This window comes from Haematobia irritans, chromosome 5 (assembly GCF_050003625.1).
Source record: "Haematobia irritans isolate KBUSLIRL chromosome 5, ASM5000362v1, whole genome shotgun sequence".
Lineage (NCBI taxonomy): Eukaryota > Metazoa > Arthropoda > Insecta > Diptera > Muscidae > Haematobia > Haematobia irritans.
The window spans coordinates 117,522,541-117,544,653 of record NC_134401.1 but is presented as its reverse complement, the minus strand read 5'-3'; the positions used below and the strand labels follow the sequence as shown (position 1 = coordinate 117,544,653).

Genomic DNA, 22,113 nt, shown 5'->3' with positions numbered 1-22,113 from the left:
GAAGTTTTTCATATAAAAATTTCAATTTTTTTAGGTTTTGGGTGGATTTTTCAATTTTTTTGGGGATGGTCACGAATTAAAGTCCTTGTCGCTCTAGGACGCTTAGTTTAGGTAATATGTGCAGAAGAACGAAAAGGACTTTAAGTCGTGACCACCCCCAAAAAATTGAAAAATCCACCCGAAACTTAAAAAATTGAAATTTTTCACGAATTAAAGGCCTTATTGTTCTAGGAGGCATATTTTCATAAAAGAAATTTAAATTTTTTTAGGTTTTGGGTGGATTTTTAAATTTTTTGGGTGTGGTCTTAATTCGTGACCTTTTCGCTCTAGGACGCATATTTAAAGAGATATGGGTAAAAGAAGTTTTTCATATAAAAATTTCAATTTTTTTAGGTCTTGGTTGGATCAATTTGGGGGTGGTCACGAATTAAAGTCCTTTTCACTGTAGGACGCTTAGTTTATATAAAAATTTAATTTTTTTTAGGTTTTGGTTGGATTTTTCAATTTTTTTGGTATGGATTGAATTTTAACGATATTTTTCTATTCAATTCTAGATAGTCTTCAAGAAGCCAGTACCAAATGCACCCTATGGGCCAGCACCTTCCGATCCTAATTTCAGGAAAGAAGTATTCGGACAAGAGAATGGTAGGCATGTAGAGGATTTGAATGGATCAAAATTGGGTAAGTTTCACACAATCATTTTACCAAATAACTGTAAAGAAAAATAATTTTGGTTTTGCAAAGAAAAAGAGTGTACAATACACGTAGTTAATATACATTTAATGGCCAAATAAATCCTTTTTTTGTATCCATTCATTAAATAATGCTTTCCTTTCGGATGGCGTCCATTCACATACACTTCGTAATCCTTATCGTATTTGCGATATAGGATGGCGAGAACATCAAACAAGTAAGATTAAGAAGTAAAATTTGTAAAAATTGAGTGCATCATCTTTATATTTTTGTTAGTAGAGAAAATTTTGAAATTCCTGAAGATTTCAATATTTTCTAGTCACTTTATTTTTGTTAATGTGGCAAACATTTTTTAGAATATGTCCTCTTGTTTCCAAAAAGAAAAAAAGGAAAAAATGAGAATCGAAAAAAACGAACAACGCTGCTTTTATTTTTTTTATCATTCTAGTTTCTTTTATTCTATCTTAGTGCGCTGTGTGTATATAAGTATTTGGTGTCCTTGATATCCTAATTTTGTTTTTAGAAAAATCTTATTTAGCATTATCTAAATGTTGTTCGCATTCATAATCATCCAAATCCTTGATACATATCACCTGTCATATCTTTTCTGTTTTTTTTCTCCATTGTTCCTAGTTCTTGTGTTCGTTTTTTTTTTAAATAAAATATCTCTTGTATAGATGTTGTTTAATTTTAATAAAACAAAATAAAAAACTAAATCACCAATGATCAATAACCCTTCTTGTTAAAACTACAAAAACCAAACTAAATAAAAATTTTAGGAACTGGTATTCATCAACAACAACAACAACTCCAAGCCCAACATCGTAACAAATCCAGTGATTTGTATAATGCTACTCTATCGGCCCAAACGGCTGCTTCCCATCTATCATCATCTTTGAAAAATCAACATCAGCTACATCAGGGCTCTTCCATTTCTGCCGCCTCTACATCTGGAAAACTGGTGGCCGCCTCTATGGAAACCGATAAATTAATGGAAATTGAGAAATTGCGCAAAAAATTGGAGGATACCGAAAAGGCCATGGCCAAATTAATTGCCGAAATGAATTCTGATCAATACGAAGCAAAGGTTAGATTTGGCAAAGGTTTCATTTCTCCTTCTTCATATGAATTTTATTCATTTTTCTATCTAATTTGTTTTTGGTTTACTTTTTAGTTGTAGTTTTTTGTTTTTTTGTAAATATGTATTATAATTTTTAGATTGAACAACACATACACACAACATTCATGTTAACTTTCAAATTCAGTAAATCGTTAGATACAAATTTTGCGCAAACACCGAAACGAATTCATAAATATAATGTAAGTTTTCGTTGTTGTAAAGGATTTTGTTTTAAATAATGAATTATATTGCATACACAGAAAAAATATCATCAATATATTCCAAGTAAAAATTTAATTGAATTTTAAAAATTTTCCAAAGAATTAATTCTAACAACATTTTTTTTAATAAAAACAATAATTACTAGTATCAATTAATTTTTTAATCTTAACTATAAATTTATTTTTTTTTTAATTGGTGGGATTGTAGAAATTTCAATTAAAAATGAATTAATTATTAATCGAAAATTCAGAAATGCTTGTAAAGGGTGATACGGTCAAAATTTGGTCAAGGGAAAACGCGTGTAAATCGGTGAAATCGTTTATTTAAAAAATCAAATTAAATTTCTTTTTCAAGTTCAATTAGTATAAAATTCAAGAAAAATATTCAGTTAGGCTCTCGCTTTTCCAAATCCGAATTGCCGGGCCTCACGCTTGACACCTGCCATCAGATTTTGTACAGCCACCTTGTCCACCTTTTTCGCCGCAGAAAGCCAGTTTGCCTTGAACTGCTGCTCGTCCTTAGCAGTTTTTTTGGTCTTCTTTAGGTTCCGCTTGACAATAGCCCAGTATTTCTCAATTGGGCGGAGCTCTGGCGTGTTGGGAGGGTTCTTGTCCTTGGGAACCACCTGCACGTTGTTGGCGGCGTACCACTCCATGGCCTTTTTACCGTACGGAACACCCGTGTTTCTTCAGGAAAGGCAGCAGACGTTTATTCAAACACTCTTTCACGTAAATTTCTTGGTTGACAGTCCCGGAAGCTATGAAAATGCTGCTTTTCAAGCCACAGGTACAGATGGCTTGCCAAACCAGATATTTCTTTGCGAACTTTGACAGTTTTATGTGCTTGAAAATATCTGCTACCTTTCCCCTTCCTTTTGCCGTATAAAACTCCTGTCCCGGAAGCTGCTTGTAGTCGGCTTTGACGTAGGTTTCGTCGTCCATTACCACGCAGTCAAACTTCGTCAGCATCGTCGTGTACAGCCTCCGGGATCGCACTTTGGCCGTCGTATTTTGTTTATCATCGCGATTTGGAGTCACTACCTTCTTGTAAGTCGCTAGTCCGGCTCGTTTTTTGGCTCGATGCACGGTTGTAAACGATACACCCAGCTTATTTGCCGCATCTCGGAGAGAGAGGTTAGGGTTTCGCTTGAAACTACCGGCAACTCTCTTTGTGGTCTCAGCGGCTTCCGGTTTTTGATTTCCCCCCGATCCAGACTTCCTGGCTGTCGACAAACGTTCCCCAAACACTTTAATTACATTTGTAACGGTTGATTTGGCAACTTTTAGCGATTTTGCCAGCTTTGCGTGCGAGTAGCTCGGATTTTCGCGATGCGCGAGCAAAATTTTGATATGCTGCTCTTCTTGCTTGGACGGCATTTTGACAACTGAAGAGTGAATTCCAAAATCAAAATAGGAGCAACATTATACACACACACACACCTTCAAAATGAGGGGTGTTCAGGTTTTTTAAATGCAAAATTGAAAGAAATACGTCAAGTTTATATTGACCAAATTTTGACCGTATCAGCCTTTATCCATTACGAACGTCTATTAAAAAATTAATTGATCCAATTAAAAAATGAAATGGTATAATAATTTTTTGTTTTATATAAAAAAATTAATTTCTTACTGAAAATATTTTAAAATTCAATTAAAATTTTAATTGAAAAAAAATTATTATTATTTTTTCTTGTTATTATTAAGGATAATTTTCATTGTTCTAATGATAGTAAGACTTTATTGTCACCACATTTATGAAGTTATCTTTGAGTGTATAATCGATGGAATTTTTCTGTCAAAATAGTAATACGTATCTGCAGAAAAGGGGCAGATTAATTTGCTCCAACGCATCTGATTTAGGGTAGAACCGGTCAGGAATTGTATGCCGGCTAGGTTAGGTTAGGTTAGGTGGCAGCCCGATGTATCAGGCTCACTTAGACTATTCAGTCCATTGTGATACCACATTGGTGAACTTCTCTCTTATCACTGAGTGCTGCCCGATTCCATATTAAGCTCAATGACAAGGGGCCACCTTTTTATAGCCGAGTCCGAACGGTGTTCCACATTGCAATGAAACCACTTAGAGAAGCTTTGAAACCCTCAGTAATGTCACCAGCATTACTGAGGTGGGATAATCCACCGCTGAAAAACTTCTTGGTGTTCGGTCGAAGCAGGAATCGAACCCACGACCTTGTGTATGCAAGGCGGGCATGCTAACCATTGCACCACGGCTTGACAGCTAAGCCGATAAAAAATTGTCTATTCGGCGGCGCAAAATTATCTATTATAAAATCAATTTGAAGTTTTCCGAATTGTAATGAGATTAGTTGTACAACCAATCTTACAATCAAATTTACATTTCATTCAAATTTTTTGAGCTAAATTTTTGTAAAACTATTGTAGCAACTTGATACTAATTGATTAATGGTGTAAAGTTCAAAATTTTGGCAAAAACTATAACAAATATTATTAAATTTTTCTGATATAAATCAATATTTAAGATTAATTTGCGGCTAAATTTCAGTTGAGATGAGTCGAAATATTCGGCGGCGACGTCGACTGCTAAAAACGGGTCGGCGACGGGTAAAATCGGCGCCTTCATTCTCTGGTCATACTACATGAACAACGATTCGTAGACGAATGCGATGTACAGGCCGTGAATTTGAGGAGTGAATGGTTCAAATTAGAGTGGAAAACGGTAAACGTGCAACTACGATAACGATACAGATTCGGCTTATTATTGTAGTATTGTACTATTGTAGTTAACTGAATTCTGAAAGTCACATTAGACACTAAGATCCAACACATAATTTATATTGAATTTTCTTTTTTTTCGTAGTTCTTCTTTAATTCAATTTCATTTAAAATTTAATTTTTATTTTTTATTTCAATTTCAAGATGGTCGCCATAAATTTCCTAAAACGTCAACAATTTCATTCTTAAAATACAATCAAATTAATAAAAATCCAAAAGCACTCATCTTTATAATCGAATCATAAGTACTTTTGCAATTTCTATTTTGTTAACAATTAAATAGTTTATAATTGTATGGAATGAACACTAAAGAAATGTCATGAGCAAAACACCATACCCTAAGCTAAAATGCTAAAAAGTAACTAAGAGAAAAAGGCATGCAAACTGGATTTCAGTTTGATTTATTAATTAATGGATGTTCGAACCCACTAACAAAACAAAAACGAACCCTGTTAATTAACGAATGAAAAACCGTACTCAAATTTAAATTAAAATTTATAAAATTAAAGCACTATGATCCTTTTACAATTTACTTTGTCTTGTGGCATGCTAAGTACAAAAATAAAATAAAACACCTAAATTCGCTATCTTTCTATGTCTCTCGAACACTTTTAAACTCTCTCTTTATTACAATGAGGAAGTGCTTATTTTAAGGATGATCCCGGATACACTTACATTAAGGTAGCGACATAAAGTCAACTGATTTAAATTTAATGTTATAATTAAATATTTTTATTATAACATTCTCCCTGTCAACAATACTCTGTTGTGTGTACACAACACAAAAACTCAACCAACCTATACAAACAAATGGATCTGTCAGGGAGAATAACGGCCACTCCACACAGGGTTGTTTCTCTACCTTATAATGAGAGTATCCTGGTATGATCAGTTAATAATGATATAACGTCACGAATGTTTGGAGATACGATGTTACGTCATAACTAATCATTCCTTAAAATGCCGACTATGTCTTCAAGTGTAGTAGTAATTGTACTAACACTCTTTCAATTTTTTCAAACAGCAGCATTTGTTTTCTTTGCATTTTTTTTTTGAAACCAAGCCAAAAATGGGGACATATTTCTAAAAATGATTTGTTTAATTTTTCCTTTTTTTAGTTTTAGCAACATTAATTAAGAATTATTTTTATACATCAAAATCATTAATCATTTTAAAATCACAAACTATCGCCGAATCTCATTGATCGAATTCATTCTTGGGATGTTTAGAGAAAAGTAACGGTTATCATTGCAACACGATTCCATTTGTAAACAATAAATTGAACTGTCACTGAAATAAATCTGTCAGCTATCAGACGAGCGGCTTAGAAATTATAGCACCCTGAAGTTGGTTGCAATACACATCAGCCACTCCTATGTTCATCATCTTCCCTATTTGACGCATGTATGACCGCAGATCCAAAATATTCCCCCAGTTCTGGTTTCCAAATTCGCAAAACGAAAAATTTTTCTGAATCTTTATTTTCCGAATCACTACATTATATAATGCAACATTATCACAAATTGTTCCTATGGATAAGGAATTTAATTTGTAAAAATTTCATGTCTAAAGACGTATCAGTTGACGATTTATTGGCAAATCAAAATATTGAGTTTTGCGAATTCGTAAACCAGAACAGTGGCGATTAACTTAGTCTAAGTGTGTAAACATAACCATAGCGGTAGGCGAATCATTTTTTGCGGCGAACAAATACAATAACCTTGTCGGGAAAAATTTCCTCTTTCTTGTTGCCGAGTTTTTGTTGATGTCAATATAGTATGAGTTTTCAATATTGAACATTGGAGTTGAATAAAAACATATAATATCTTGTTATTTCAAGAAAAAGAAATTTCCAGGTAACCAGGCGACAACTATGCCTAGTAGTGAGTTCAAAGTTTTGCTAAGCGATGGCAACAATCATCACATCACACATTGTCCGCCAAGGAATTAAAATATATTTTAATTTGGCAAAAGGCTGACACATGTCACGATCTTCCATTGCGGATTTTAGGCTTCTCATAAGTAATGCACGTAAACAAGTCTTCGCCTATCGCTATGGTTATGTTTAACCACTTATTTTGGGGACCCTCTGCTTGCCGTTACCGTATTCCTTCGACTTTTTGGGATTCTCACAAGTTTGTAAACATAACTATAGCGATAGGCGGTAAATTTTCCTGTGTTTGTGCGAAGTTTTAATATGACAACATCGGAATTGAGTAAATCCTAACGGCGTTTCACATTGCGGTGAAACCACTTAGAAAAGCTAAGTAACACTCAGAAATGTCACCAGCATTATTGAGAGGGGATAACCCACCGCTGAAAAAACTTTTTGGTGTTTGGTTAGAGAGAATAAACGGTATTATCAGATGTTGAAATTTTTCACATTTAAAGAAAAACAAGTTGTTTTTGTTAAAGTGGTGCTTCCTGTCTTATTTTGCTGCCATCAGCCGGTACATAATTTGGTTTAAACCCTAATAGCTCATTCTCACAGTGCCTTTAATCATCTACAAAGTGGATTTATGCGCAGACTATCAGTTATTCCGGACGACAGTGCTCGTGTCGAACATATCCCACATATTGGACACATTATAAGTTAAGTTCGAAGGCATAATCGATACTGCTGCATGCACACAGAAAAAAATATCAATTAATTTAATTGTCAATACAATTAAAATTATGTTTAAATTTGAGCTAACAAAGTAATTTGTATATACAATTACAATTTTAGTCACTTTAGCAACCAATTTTGTTATATCAACAAACATTTTGTTATATCAACAAAAATTTTGTTGAACTTAAAAATTTTCTGTTACAACAATTTATTGTTAGCTCAAAAATTATAATATTATTTTCTGTGTGTTTATGGGATCGATACCACATTTGCCGATTATTTAGTCATCGCCGACAAGTCGAATCGATTCGACACACTGTAAGATTCTTTACAAACACCTACATTCCGTCCGGAATAACTGATAGTAAAGCGCATTAGCCTAAACACTGTGCAACTATGGTTTTTAGTACTAAAATAATAATCATTTTTGGCTAAAACTACCTCAACACTGTAGAATATAAAATAAGAATATTCCGTGTCATCTGAAACAACGTCCCAATATCTGATTTTTTTGTTTGTAAAATCTACCAAATATACAAAATGTTCTCTTTTTGGCAGTGTGTACTCAGGGATGACAAACGAAGTACTATAGTACTTTGTCACCCTGAATTAGTACCTTTTTCTGCACAGTTTTATAATGATGTGAAGTTCACCACTGTGGTATCACAATGGGCTGAATCTGATACATCTTGCTGCCACCTAACCTAACCTAGTACAACCTCCCTAATTCGGTCAGATATAGTTTTGGCCTATGTCCGAATTGCTGAATTGTATTCGTATATTATTAACTGGAAAAATCTTTTGACATTTTTATATCAGGAAAGCCACTCCCCACCAAACCGTACAAGTTATTTTTTCTAATTCTACCAAAACGAAAGAATAAAGTCTATCGACGAGTCAAAGACTTTATAACTCAGAAAGATATATCAAAAATTAAAAATATCGAAAAATTTTCTAAAACTTCATTATTTTGATATGTTATACACTCATAGAAAAAAGTCTGCTAAAAACAGCAGTCGATGTTTGCTGTTATATTTTTGTACTTCAGGGCCTAATGAACAACAATTTATAAAATGTTTAGGTTATAAATGTTTCCTCAAAGCATATTTAAGAACCAAAAGTAGTTTTTGGTAAATTTTTGCACAGTAATATACTTACAAGCTCCTAAATACGATCAGCAAACCTTTTTTTTGCTGTTAGCCTCAATCCGATAAATATTCAGATTTTTGGTCAAATGCTATAGATATTCATAAAATATTGTTTTAATTATGTTAGGATAGCTCTTAAGTTGAAATTTTTATTTGTTTTAGCCAAAATAAAACATGTTTTAGTGTAATCGAGCTTAAAAAATAGCAGGAAATGTTTGCTATTTCAGCAAACAGTGACTGCTGTCCCTTTTTCAGCAGACTTTCTGCTGTTTTAGCAGACTTTTCTGCTGTCCCTACTAACAAATTTCTTTGGGTGTATTTGATATTTTTCTACCTGAAGAATGTTTTTATGGAAAATATTTTTGCACTCAATAAATAAATTTGTTATACTCTTTCAAAATTTCGATTTTCCATACCTGGTATGAACTCTCGAGATTTGTACAACAAAAAAGTTTCATCTATAATTTGAGCGTAGTAGAAGGATTCATGTCAAGCAACACCTCGCTAATTTATGCGTCGTCCAGATTATTGCCAATATTCATAATGATTTACCGAAAGTTTGTCGAAGGAAATTGTATGGTAATAGTAGGTTTAAAGTGTACGTTAACTTTTATGAATATGGGGGTATAAGTTTATCCGGACGACAGTGTTAGTGTCAAACATATCCTAGGTATTGACTGCTCTATAAGTTATGATCGAAGATATAATTGATACTGAAACTGATTAATGGGATCGATAACACATTTATCGATATTTTACTTACATCCGCAAATTCTAAGTGTTCGGCCACAGTGTAAGATTTTTACAAACAGATATTCCGTCCGGAAAAACTTATAGTCTAGACGGCGCATTAAGGTCGCTATTGACTTTCAATCCAGTCATTTAATTTTTTTATAATATCAGCATATTCTATAGATTTTTGGACCATGTGCAATAGGTTGATTTTTTTTAAGCATCCCAAGGACCCTTGATATGATAAACCATTCATGGCATAAATACCACAACATTAATGATCATTCCAATTCATTATTTCGATTGTCATATTATTTGCAATTCTGGTTGATCAACATAAATAATTTATTTGTTATATTTTCATTACCTTTCTCGAAAACAAACACAAATGTTGCTAAAAAACAATTCTGAGCGTAGTTGTAACAGCTATACAAGGTTTAATTGATGCTGCTGACGAAGAATTAAAATTACGAGAGACTTCGAACTCCAACACCGATCCAACCAAGGTTAGCCTTAGATGTCAAACGATTCCAAATATAAAAAATGCCATAAAAGTAAACTTGCATTTGTCCTTAAGCCTCTCTAACTATTACAACAAAAAAAAAGTTAACCATTTTGAAAATGTCCATATTAATTAATATTTATAACTTTCATATTTTAGTCTAATATAGTTTTCAATTTTCTTATATTAACTTTTTTCGTTTCGTTAACAGTTTTCAATTATGGTTCAATTGTTTTACTAATTTTGGATTTTAATTTGTTTTTGTTGGATGTACATTTTTCAAACTTGTACTAATATAATATTTTCTTTATCTACGTTTACGTAGAAAAACTCCAACGAAAATTCGACCACGAATCAAAAAGAAAACATTTCCAATGGGCATGCAAACAACATTCATGAGACATCCGGTGACGATAATAGAGTAGAAGAAATCAACGACGTTAACAAATCCCAAGCAACGGCCGATGATAAACGTAAAATGAGAGACGGAAGTGCTGATCGTACTGTAGCGGTAAGTATTTACATATCACTATGTTTGACCACAACCAAAACTACTGTCGATATATTTTCATACATTCGCAAATATTGTCCAACCCATCATATGTGTTATTGATATTTATTTAATTTTTAGCGTATTGTTATATATTATTACTTTTTGTTATTAATTTTTTAATTTTTTTTAAGGTTCTTGGAATGGAAGTTAGTGCCAGTTGTGAGGGTGGCCAAAAATGGTCAGGTCGTCCTCCAACCCCAGTACTACCACACCACCACGAACATGTAAGATTTTATTTTTTTAATAGTGTATTATTTTGTATATTTTTGTTGCCACTTTTATTATTTTTATTGCCATTATATGGACGGACAACTTTACACTTTACACAAAATAGACAAATATCCCATAGAAATAAAATTTTAACACAGGGATAAAATTTTGAAAAATTCTAATAACTAAAATTTTACAAAATTTTCAATAGAAATAAAATTTTGACAAAATATTCTATAGAAATAAAATTTTGACAAAATATTCTATAGAAATAAATTTTTTTGTTGGCATTTGTTGTTTTTTATTGCAGCTTAAAACCATACATTGACTAAACTACAAGTGTAGCTTAACCAACAGAGGAAAAGAATGTTTGTCAAATTTATTTGGGCAAAGCCCTATAGACTGCTAGATGGTTGGATGGACGCACGTTTCGGAATTACCACATTCCTCATCAGCATCCTCTACTTGCAGCAAAACTATCAACCAATTATCAGAATAAATTCAGGCAGTTCATTAAACCCAACAATAAACCACACTTGAACCTTCCGAAAAAAGGCTTTACATTGATAACCGGCATATGCCGAAATAAATTCGTCAATGTATGGTTTTAAGCTGAAATCAAAAAACAACAACAATGATTAAAGAACAAAAACCAACAATAGCAAAACAAAACGAATGAAAGAAAGAAGAGGAAGCACGCTCACAATAAAACCCAGCCAACTTCACTCAAATCGATGATTTGATGGTGGCAAAGGAAAAGAGAGATGTTTGTACGAATTTATTTCGGCATAAGCCGGCTATCAATGTAAAGCCTTTTTTCGGAGGGTTCCAGTATGGTTTATTGTTGGGTTTAATGAATTGCCTGAATTTATTCTGATAATTGGTTGATAGTTTTGCTGCAAGTAGAGGATGCTGATGAGGAATGTGGTAATTCCGAAACGTGCGTCCATCCAACAATCTTGCAGTCTTTAGGGCTTTGCCCAAATAAATTTGACAAACATTCTTTTCCTCTATTGGTTAAGCTACACTTGTAGTTTAGTCAATGTATGGTTTTAAGCTGAAACAAAAAAAAAAAAAAACAACAACAATGATTAAAGAACAAAACCAACAATAACAAAACAAAACGAATGAAAAAATAAAATTTTGACAAAATTTTCTATAGAAATAAAATTTTGACTAAATTTTTTATAGAAATAAAATTTTGACTAAATTTTCTATAGAAATAAAATTTTGACTAAATTTTCTATAGAAATAAAATGTTGACAAAATTTTCTATAGAAATAAAATTTTGACAAAATTTTCTGTAGAAATAAAACTTTGAGAACAATTTTTATAGAAATAAAATTTTGAGAAAATTTTCTATAGAAATAAAATTTTGACAAAACGTTTCTATAGAAATAAAATTTTGACAAAAAATTTTTATAGAAATAAAATTTTGATAAAATTTTCTATAGAAATAAAATTTGTAGAAAATTTTCTATAGAAATAGAATTTTTAGAAAATTTTCTATAGAAATAAAATTTTGAGAAGATTTTCTATAGAAATAAAATTTTTAGAAAATTTTCTATAGAAGTAAAATTTTTAGAATAGAAATAAAATTTTTAGAACATTTTCTATAGAAATAAAATTTGGAATTTTTTTTATAGAAATAAAATTTGGAAAAATTTTCTATATAAATAAAATTTTGACAAAATTTTCTATATAAATAAAATTTTGACAAAATTTTCTATATAAATAACATTTTCACAAAATTTTCTATATAAATAACATTTTCACAAAATTTTCTACAGAAATAAAATTTTGACAAAATTTTCTATAGCAATAAAATTTTTACAAAATTTTCTATAGAAATAAAATTTTGAGAAAAATTTCTATAGAAATAAAATTTTGACAAAATTTTCAACAGAAATAACATTTTGACAAAATTTTCTATAGAAATAAAATTTTTGACAAAATTTTCTATAGAAATAAAATTTTGACAAAATTTTCAATAGAAATAACATTTTGACAAAATTTTCTATAGAAATAAAATTTTGACAAAAATTTCTATTGAAATAAAATTTTGACAAAATTTTCTATAGTTATAAAATTTTGACAAAATTTGCTATAGTTATAAAATTTTGACAAAATTTGCTTTAAAAAAAATACAATTTTGACAAACTTTTCTAGAGAACTAAAATTTTTACAAAATTTTCTATAAAAATAAAATTTTGACAAACTTTTTTATAGAAATACAATTTTGACAAGATTTTCTATAGAAATAAAGTTTTGACAAAATTTTCTATAGAAATAAAATTTTGACAAAATTTTCTGTAGAAATGAAATTTTGACAAAATTTTGTATAGAAATACAATTTTGACAAATTTTCTATAGAAATAAAATTTTAACAAAATTGTCTCTAGAAATAAAATTTTGACAAATTTTTCCAGAGAAATAAAATTTTGACAAAAATTTTGCTATAAAATTAAAATTTTGACAAATTTTCTATAGAAATAAAATTTTAACAAAATTGTCTATAGAAATAAAATTTTGACACAATTTTGTACAGAAATAAAATTTTGACAACATTTTCTACAGAAATAAAATTTGGACAAAATTTTCTATAGAAATAAAATTTTGATACAATTTTCTACAGAAATAAAATTTTGACAAAATTTTCTACAGAAACAAAATTTTCTATAGAAATAAAATTTGGACAAAATTTTCTATAGAAATAAAATTTTGACTAAATTTTCTATAGAAATATAATTTTGACAATATTTTCTATAAAAAAAAATTTTCTATAGAAATAAAATTTTGACAAAATTTTCTACAGAAACAAAATTTGGGCAGCATTTTCTATAGAAATACAATTTTGACAAAATTTTCTATAGAAATAAAATTTTGACAAAATTTTCTATATAAATAAAATTTTGAAAAATTTTTCTATAGAAATAAAGTTTTGACAAAATTATAAACAATTTCATATAAAGGTCTTTAGCCTGTTTTTGCCTTTAATAATATGTATCTTAAATGACATAATGACATAATATCTACTGTGATAAAATCTCATTAAATGAATTGCATTAAAAAATAAAATTAATAAAGAAGAATTTGAAAAATAAAAAAAATGACAAAATTATCTATAGAAATAAAATTTTGACAAAATTTGCTTTAAAAGTAAAATTTTGACAAAATTTTCTATAGAAATAAAATTTTGACAAAATGTTCTATAGAAATAAAATTTTGACATAATTTTCTAAAGAAATAAAATTTTGACAAAATTTTCTATAGAAATAAAATTTTAACAAAATTTTCTATAGGAATAAAATTTTGATAACATTTTCTAATGAAATAAAATTTTGACAAAAGTTTCTATAGAAAGAAATTATGACAAAATTTTTCTCCTTTCTCTCGAAGAAATAAACATTTTTTTCATAATAACCACAAAAATTTGATCAAAAACTTCAAAACAAGATTCTTAAAATTTGATAAATTGTCTTCAATTTTTGGTAGAACATTGGTAACTGCGAAAATTTCAATGCGAAAAGCGAACATAGTACTCATCTATAAATGCTGCTATTTATTATTCGCAGATATGAACTTCGTTGGTAATGAATAAATTAAAAATTTTTTACATAATTCTTTCAGTCCAAACACGATGATGAAATGCCAGAACCTCAATCAATATACTTGGAAGGCGCATTGGCTCATGACTCGCAAATTTTGGTTGCCGATGCAGAAACCAAACAGGAAGAAGTTAATGATGCTGAACTCAATGGATCTGCTGAAGAACCAGCAGTGAGTATTTTTAAGAAAGAATTCTTTCAATAAAAATACATTGAATTAATTAATGACCCTATTTGTTTTTCTTCACAGATTGTTATAAGTAGTAAAATGACGTTATCACTAATCAATCTAGACAGTATGCAGGCTGCCAAATCTGATGGAAAGAAAGCTAATGTTGAAGCCGAAATTGAAAGTCCTTTGGCTGATGATATTGAAATAATAGGCCACGATTTAAATTGAAGCTAATCCATCGAAGAAAGGATGAACGTGGGATGATAGTGGATATCCCCCACACAAAGGAAACCAAATCGATGTAAAGAAAATGATGGAATATATCGTCACATTCAACGTGTATTTGATTTCCTTACAAATATTGACTGATTTAATTGATATTGATTTAATTTCTATCGTTGTATTTGTACTTCAGTTCGTCCAATAAGTATGTTATCACCTATGTTATTACATTTCTTCCACGAAATATATGTATCATCCAGTACTTCCGTTGTAAGGAATTTGTTGAGTGAATCGTTGCCAAATTGTTTTAATAAAAAATAGGATTTTATTTTGTACTTGTTGTTATGACTACCTAAGTTTGCAAAATTTTATTGCATTTTTTTTAATAGTTTATAGCTACCATTATTTTTCTTCTGATTATATGTTTGTCATTTATCCATCATCTCATCAATATGTATGCTCAAATAATTTTACTAATCCCCAAAGTTTTTCTAAAAGAAAAATTTAATCGTATGCCAAATATTTTAATAATTTCAAAACGAATAGAAAAAAGAAAACCCTAAAAAAATGTACTTACCTTAATTATCGACGCAAAAAAATTAAAATCTTATTCTCTAGTCTCATACATGAATTTTGTGCAACCACAACAAATTTATGATATTTATTTGGATTTATTAAAAATAAATATATGTATGTGCAATTGTATCATTTTTAATTGTATGTATGTAGTCCCAAATGCGTTTTAGATTTTAATAAATAATGAAGAATACATTAATGAATAGCATTTGATTTTCCTAAATGGGGGTACTATGGTCGGTTTTTTAACAAAACGCTAAATATACATGATAGCAATTGAATTTTTTGAAAATCTTGTCAAAACTTGAATGGAAAAGCTCCAATACATTGGTTGCATAACATTTTGTCTTTTGAATTTGAAAAAAAAGAAACCGTGGTTTTCGGCGCGCAGTCTGAACTTAGTAGCCACCTTAAAAGTAGAAGTCAGAAAGGGCACTGCAGAGATTGAAGTCTACCCATTTTTATCTGCTGAGGCTAACATTCAATTCTTGCCACCAACGGCAAGGGATTGGCGGCGCTGATTTGACTTCCTCGTGGATGTTTCCATCGATTCTAGCTGTTTTGCCATGTCTTTTATATAAATTCCCAAAAAGGCCTTCCAATAAGATTAATTATTCAACCAATTTTTCAATAAAATTTTTGTTTTATTCGTATGTACTGCGCATTATAGATAACTAAGTAATAGATGACCCATCGGTGTCAAACGAAGAATAAACGTAGAAAATAGGGGGAATTCAAATTCTCTCTGAGATTCGTTTTTACAATTTTCTTATTTTATCCACAATTTGAACTATTTTGATACACCAGATGATTTATAGTCAAATTAAATATTTAAAAGTTTATATTTGAACAAAAAAATGCGACTAAAACCGCGAAAATACAAATTTAATTTTGACCAAATTTTCTCTTTACGAAAAATAAAAAACGAAATGTTTGAAAATTTATTTGGGCTTTTTCAACATTTTCTGGTTGGAGAGCGGTGGGTCATCTATTACTTAGTTATCTATGCTGCGCATTATTTTAGCTAAATATTTGGAGGTGGCAACGTTATGTTTGTTGTAAACTTTGTTAAAAATTTATAAGCCCTGTTTTGTAAACGAACACAACTACTATAACAGCACATACATAGCCGCTGTTATATGACTTTTTATTTTACTCGGATCACCCTGTGTACATAATAAAACATGGTTAACACCCTGTAACGTCATGTGTCATAACCAGCTGTTCCAACGGCACTTTGACAATTGGCAGAATTACTGTTTTCTATAAAATTACGTAAAAACGCAGGTTAGTGAATTAATTTCCAAAAATATAGTAGAAATATTCAATAAATCAATTAGGTGCATTTATAAAATAACGGTAAAGAATGTGTGTAAACGTTTCTACATATAATACAACAAATTGATGCTCGCTGGAAAGTGAATATTGCAGATATGTTTCCACTTGCATTTCAGAAAATGCTAACATTCTGTTCTGGAATTTAATTTCAATCCATGAACTTTTCCGGATAAATATACAACTGCTTTCGTTCGTGAACATTTTTTATACTATTCATTTTGATCGTTTGTTTATATACTACGCTAGTTTACAATTGTTTCTTTGCAGTCAATATGGCGTTGTCGAAGGCTGGCTATTATGATAAACCCGAGGGCCAAGATTGTTTTGGTAAAATGGTTGCCACAAACACTTATGCTGCCACTGCCGGTCTCGCCTGGTCCACAGTCGATGTTTTGATGTTGTCCCATCCAAAGGGTTATTTGCCCACCTTGGCTCGTTTTGCATATAACACCGGACCCATGATGGGTATGGCCTCAGCATTTACATTGGCCACATATATGGCCACAAATGTTCGTGGCAAAGATGATAGGTAAGATCAATTGTTATGGATGGATGGAGAGAATTCTAGTGAATATTTTATCATGCCGCATCTACGTTTGTTGTTGACAATGGGTAGGTATCAAAAGCACGATTTTGATACCTAGTCTGTTAGCCTCAGTTTTTAGAATTTCTATGCTTAATTTGTTTTACATTCCAAGATTAGATGTAACTCATATAAAGACATATTTCCCAATTTTTTTAACATCTAGCTAGGATCCACAATTTTGATCTTAATTATTTGAATCTGGAGAACACCATGATGCGTTTGCCTTCTGTTACAGACACAATTATTTGATTACTAAGTATTTTGCGATATTACATGTGAAGTTTTAGATTACATTATTCCATGGTGTGATGGTATCCAAAAGTGACTCATTGTGTTTTAACGGCAAGCGATCGACTGATAGGTCCTTTAGATGGTTTCGTTGTGTTTGCCTGCGTGCTATTAGCTAGTTCCCATTTCAATGCATCCGATAATAGTGGGACACTAAGTTATCCATATTAAGAGCAACAGCTAATGTGATTTCATGGAAGGGAATTCTTTGAGTTTCGATACTATTCTCCACTATTCTGTGCCTTATAATTAAAGTTTTTGTGTGTTAGTTCTGTTTATCTAAAAGCGTGGTGTAACTCACTGTACTAGAACACATCAAAGGAACAGAATTAAAAGAGACCCTGTATTTGTATATATTCAGTTCCTTTTAGGTGTTCTGTGATGGTGGGAATACTGACTTTGCAACAGGGAACTGGAGCAAATGGCTGGTTTTTCAGTTATCAGTTTCAATCCCTATATCGAGTAGTGCCCATAGGAGAGCAGAGTCAGGTCTCTTTCGGCTCGCTTTACCCGTTTGCATGTGCATGGCCACAGTCTGCGTGCTGTCTGTAAATACTGCCCATTCGCTTGGGCTTTGTGTGATTCGAAGTCGACGCATAAAGTTGTCTCAAACTGGGATCGAAAAAAGTTCGATAATAGAGGGAAGGGCACACTTAGGTAATTAGTTTTGTTCAGGTTAACTCAACCAATATTCTATTGTGAGAATCAAAGACTCTACTTTAAAACCATTTTATCAATTTATCAAAATTTGGAGAAGTCGACTTTTCAAGATTTTTATTTTTTTTGGAAAAGCCCACCTTTTGACCTTAAGACCACATAAAATTTTAAAAATCAGACTTTGGGGTTTCTACTTTTTCAAAATTTGTACAAATTGATTTGTTTCAAAATTGTGAGCTGCGGATTCATATTCCTAATATGTCTGCTCATGTGTATACATTTTAAAATAATTTGTGAAATAAATAAAATCGACGACAGATACTCTTAGAGTTTCGATTGAAATATTTATATTCCTATTTTAATCCAATGTGGATTTGACTTTAAAAATAGCGAAAGTCAGTCAAATTTTAACAATACAAAAAATCGATCTCTTTGGACCTCTCAAGTCATTTGAACTATCCTAAATGTTTTAAAAATCCTAACAACAGGTTTAAGTTAAATTTCTTTTTACGTATTACACAACGCAAGACACACAAGATGGGAGGATGAGTCGTGAGCCACGCTGATGGCAACGTCGTAAGTGTGCGTGATTAACAAATCGAATGTCGTACGTGAGCGTGAGTCACGAAACTAATTTCTTCGTGGGTGCGCGTGAGTAACGAATTTCGTAAAAATACGCTCACGAAAATAATCCCGTCCTAGGGCATAAAACGCTATAAATTCATTTACAATTTTAGCGATACCTAAGATGTTAAGATTTTAATCATGCTCATGTTTTCAGACACGTCCCTAAGGTGAAGTACTCACAAAATCATTTGTGAGTCACGATATTTTTCGTGAGTCACGGTATTTTGTCGTGAGTCAGGGTATTTTTCGTGAGTCACGACATTTTAGTGCGTGAGTGAGCGTGAGTACAAATTTTCTTTTCGTGAGTGTGCCTGAGTCCTACCAAACAATATCGTGTGTGAGTGTGCCTGAGTTAATTTTTTCCATCCTGAGTGTGCGTGAGCATGAGTAAAATATTACTCACGTGCACATCTCTAATTCCTTGACCTGGACATCGTGACAGCTTATGCGATAGACTTGTACTTTAACCAAAGCGTGGTTATTTATAGCAGAAGCTATATTTGATGTCTTCGGAACATCCATTAAGTTTGGATCTGTCCACATTTTTTGGTATCTTCGAAACCATAGATGTTTTTCTACCATTCAATACTCATCCTAATTGCCTTCTCAAGCAGAAAGTATTGAAGGTATCTTGTGGCATGCAAATTGCTTGAGTATAAAATTTATACTCAAGCGTTTGCCAATTTAGCTATTTTGGCAGCGTTGCCAATTTAGCTTTTTTGAAGTCGTTTAGCGGGAAAAAAATTCATTTAGCTTTTAGCTTCTTTTCTGGCCTTTTTCATGACCGTATTAGCTATTTTTATTTTTTTTTTTTTTATTTTCGACATGTTTCTATTGAAATACGGAGTTATTATCTAAGCCTTGCTGCCAGAATAAGAGTTTCCACTTATTTCAAAACTCAATTGAAACATTAATAATGATTCACGCCATTTGTGCAGCAAATATACCTTCTTGTAAGGTTTTTTCCTCATATTCATAAAAGTTAACTTTAAAGCTACTATTACCATACAAATTGCTTAGATAAACTGTCAGTAAATTATTAGGAATATTAGGATTTGACTCGTTTATGGTGTCCTTTTTATGTTATTATAATATTCTCAAGTTATTAAGTTATTACTAAGTTATTAAGTTATTACAATACTTTTTGTCTGTATTGTTGCTCAGGATTTATATGCTATGTAATACAGTTTTTTGGCCATACGGCTTTTTGTATTATATATGTTCAATAAATAAATAAAATAAATATTAGATGTGAATTGCTTTTTACACTGGAAAAAATATTGTCGTGAAGCCAAAAATTTTATGTCTTTAAAACACGAACGCGAATTTTGCTTATAATAGCATTTGTGAATTTCTCTTATATAAACTTGTCCAAAAGTCGACAAAGTCTTTTTGTCAGTGTCCTTATAGTTAAATGATTCAACTTAAAAATGGGTATCTTTACATGAAAGAAAATTTTGTTAGGCTAGGGTCAATTCCGAAATATTCTTAAAATTAATGAAATAGTCTTTAAATTTGCGGAGTTTTTGTATCTTGACCACAAACCAAAAAAGCGTTCAAAAATAAAAGATATTTTTCAACACTTTATTTTCAAGACGCATTTTACTTGATACATAGAATAATTTCTACTTGAAGTCGAGTCTGAATTTGGAAATTTAAATTGCCGTTAGCACGTTTTTAAAGCACTGTGCTAGCTCATGAAAAAAGAGCTGAAAAAACGAATAAATTCAAATTTGACGCGGAATCAATACCAAAATCATTAGTGTACAAAATCTTTGGAACCGGGCATGCTTTGCTTCAATTTATGCAAGAAAAAATTAAGGAAATAAAGTTTTGAATGTGGTATTATTTCTTCAACATCATAAAATACAATAAAAAATATCCTATTGATAGGATCGAAACATTATTAAACGCGCGATAAAATCAAATCTGCTATTTATTAATGGAATGGAATTACATTTACGAAAACTGGACAACAATACGTTTCATTCAGTATAAATTTGCAAGACTGTTAGAATGGGTTTTCCTCTCCTGGGTAAAATTAGCAAAAATGTACATGTTCACGAATTTATCATTAATTCAGCGGATTTAAGCCAATTAAAACAAAATATATTGTTATTTTCTAATGATATGACATAGATATTGTTGCAGTCTAACAGAATATATTGACATGATCAGCCATCTCATTGGGAAATTTACTGTAGACTTTGACAATTTTCGCGTTGCGATTACAAATTCGAAACAGACTTTTTCTATTTCTCAAAATTGACTGTTTTAAACCAAACTTGGAAAAAGTCGGAAAGTCGATTTTCTGATACTCAAAATCGACTAATCGATTGTTTTTACTTTTCAAAAAACGATTTTAGATGTAGGTTAAATTGACTAATTCACTTTTTATACAAGTCTGCTAAAAAAAAGCAGACGATCTTTGCTGTTAAATTTTTGAACTTTGAGGTCTGGCGGCTAACAGCTCGTAAAATTTGTTGATTGTTACCCAAAGTATTTCCACGAACCAGAAATAGTTTTCTGGTATATTGCTCCCCTATAGTATCCTTAAAAGTTCCTAATTACGATTAGCATTTTTTGCTGTTATGCCTTAATCTGAGAAATATTCAGATTTTTTGGCTAATACAAAACATATTTTTATACCCTGCGCCACACTGTGGAACAGGGTATTATAAATTAGTGCATATGTTTGCAACACCGAGAAGGAGACGAGATAGACACATGGTGTCTTTGGCAAAAATGCTCAGGGTGGGCTCCTGAGTCGATATAGCCATGTCCGTCTGTCCGTGAACACATTTTTGTAATCAAAGTCTAGGTCGCAGTTTTAGTCAAATCGACTTCAAATTTGGCACAAGTATGTGTTTTCGCTCAGAATAGAACCCTATTGATTTTGGAATATATATATATATATATATATATATATATATATATATATATATATATATATATATATATATATATATATATATATATATATATATATATATATATATATATATATATATATATATATATATATATATATATATATTAGGGTAAAACTCTGGTTTCTGGGGCCAAATAATTCCATATCGGGCGAAATATATATATATACATATATATATATATATATATATATATATATATATATATATATATATATATATATATATATAATTATATATATATATATATATAATATATATATATATATATATATATATATATATATATAATATATATATATATATATATATATATAATATATATATATATATATATATATATATATTTATATATATAATATATATATATATTTATATATATATATATATTATATTATATATATATATATATATATATATATATATATATATATATATATATATATATATATATATATATATATATATATATATATATATATATATATATATATATATATATATATATATATATATATATATATATATATATATATATATATATATATATATATATATATATATA

The 22,113-nt window shown here is 30.4% G+C and overlaps 2 protein-coding genes across 15 annotated transcripts in view; both read left to right on the top strand.

Annotated features, from left to right (window-relative positions):
* RIC-3 (RIC3 acetylcholine receptor chaperone) overlaps positions 1–15,321 on the top strand; it is a 46,580-nt gene extending 31,259 nt beyond the window's left edge. For 4 of the 13 annotated variants that reach the window (XM_075309517.1, XM_075309521.1, XM_075309516.1 and 1 more), the window contains 7 exons: positions 555–681; positions 890–910; positions 1,473–1,780; positions 10,107–10,292; positions 10,466–10,558; positions 14,175–14,324; positions 14,403–15,321. In XM_075309517.1, the coding sequence (XP_075165632.1) occupies positions 555–681; positions 890–910; positions 1,473–1,780; positions 10,107–10,292; positions 10,466–10,558; positions 14,175–14,324; positions 14,403–14,552 (1,035 nt within the window). In that variant the 3' untranslated portion in view covers positions 14,553–15,321. Of the gene's footprint in view, positions 1–554; positions 682–889; positions 911–1,472; positions 1,781–4,932; positions 5,034–9,696; positions 9,786–10,096; positions 10,293–10,465; positions 10,559–14,174; positions 14,325–14,402 lie in introns of those variants that run through there. The other 9 variants (XM_075309524.1, XM_075309522.1, XM_075309523.1 and 6 more) reach the window with 8 other exon arrangements.
* Positions 15,322–16,292: 971 nt separating this feature from the next.
* Positions 16,293–22,113, top strand: part of ND-B14.7 (NADH dehydrogenase (ubiquinone) B14.7 subunit) — a 7,594-nt gene continuing 1,773 nt past the window's right edge. The window contains exons 1-2 of one of the 2 annotated variants that reach the window (XM_075309526.1): positions 16,293–16,409; positions 16,728–16,989. In XM_075309526.1, the coding sequence (XP_075165641.1) occupies positions 16,733–16,989 (257 nt within the window). In that variant the 5' untranslated portion in view covers positions 16,293–16,409; positions 16,728–16,732. Of the gene's footprint in view, positions 16,482–16,727; positions 16,990–22,113 lie in introns of both variants that reach the window. The other variant, XM_075309527.1, reaches the window with a different exon arrangement.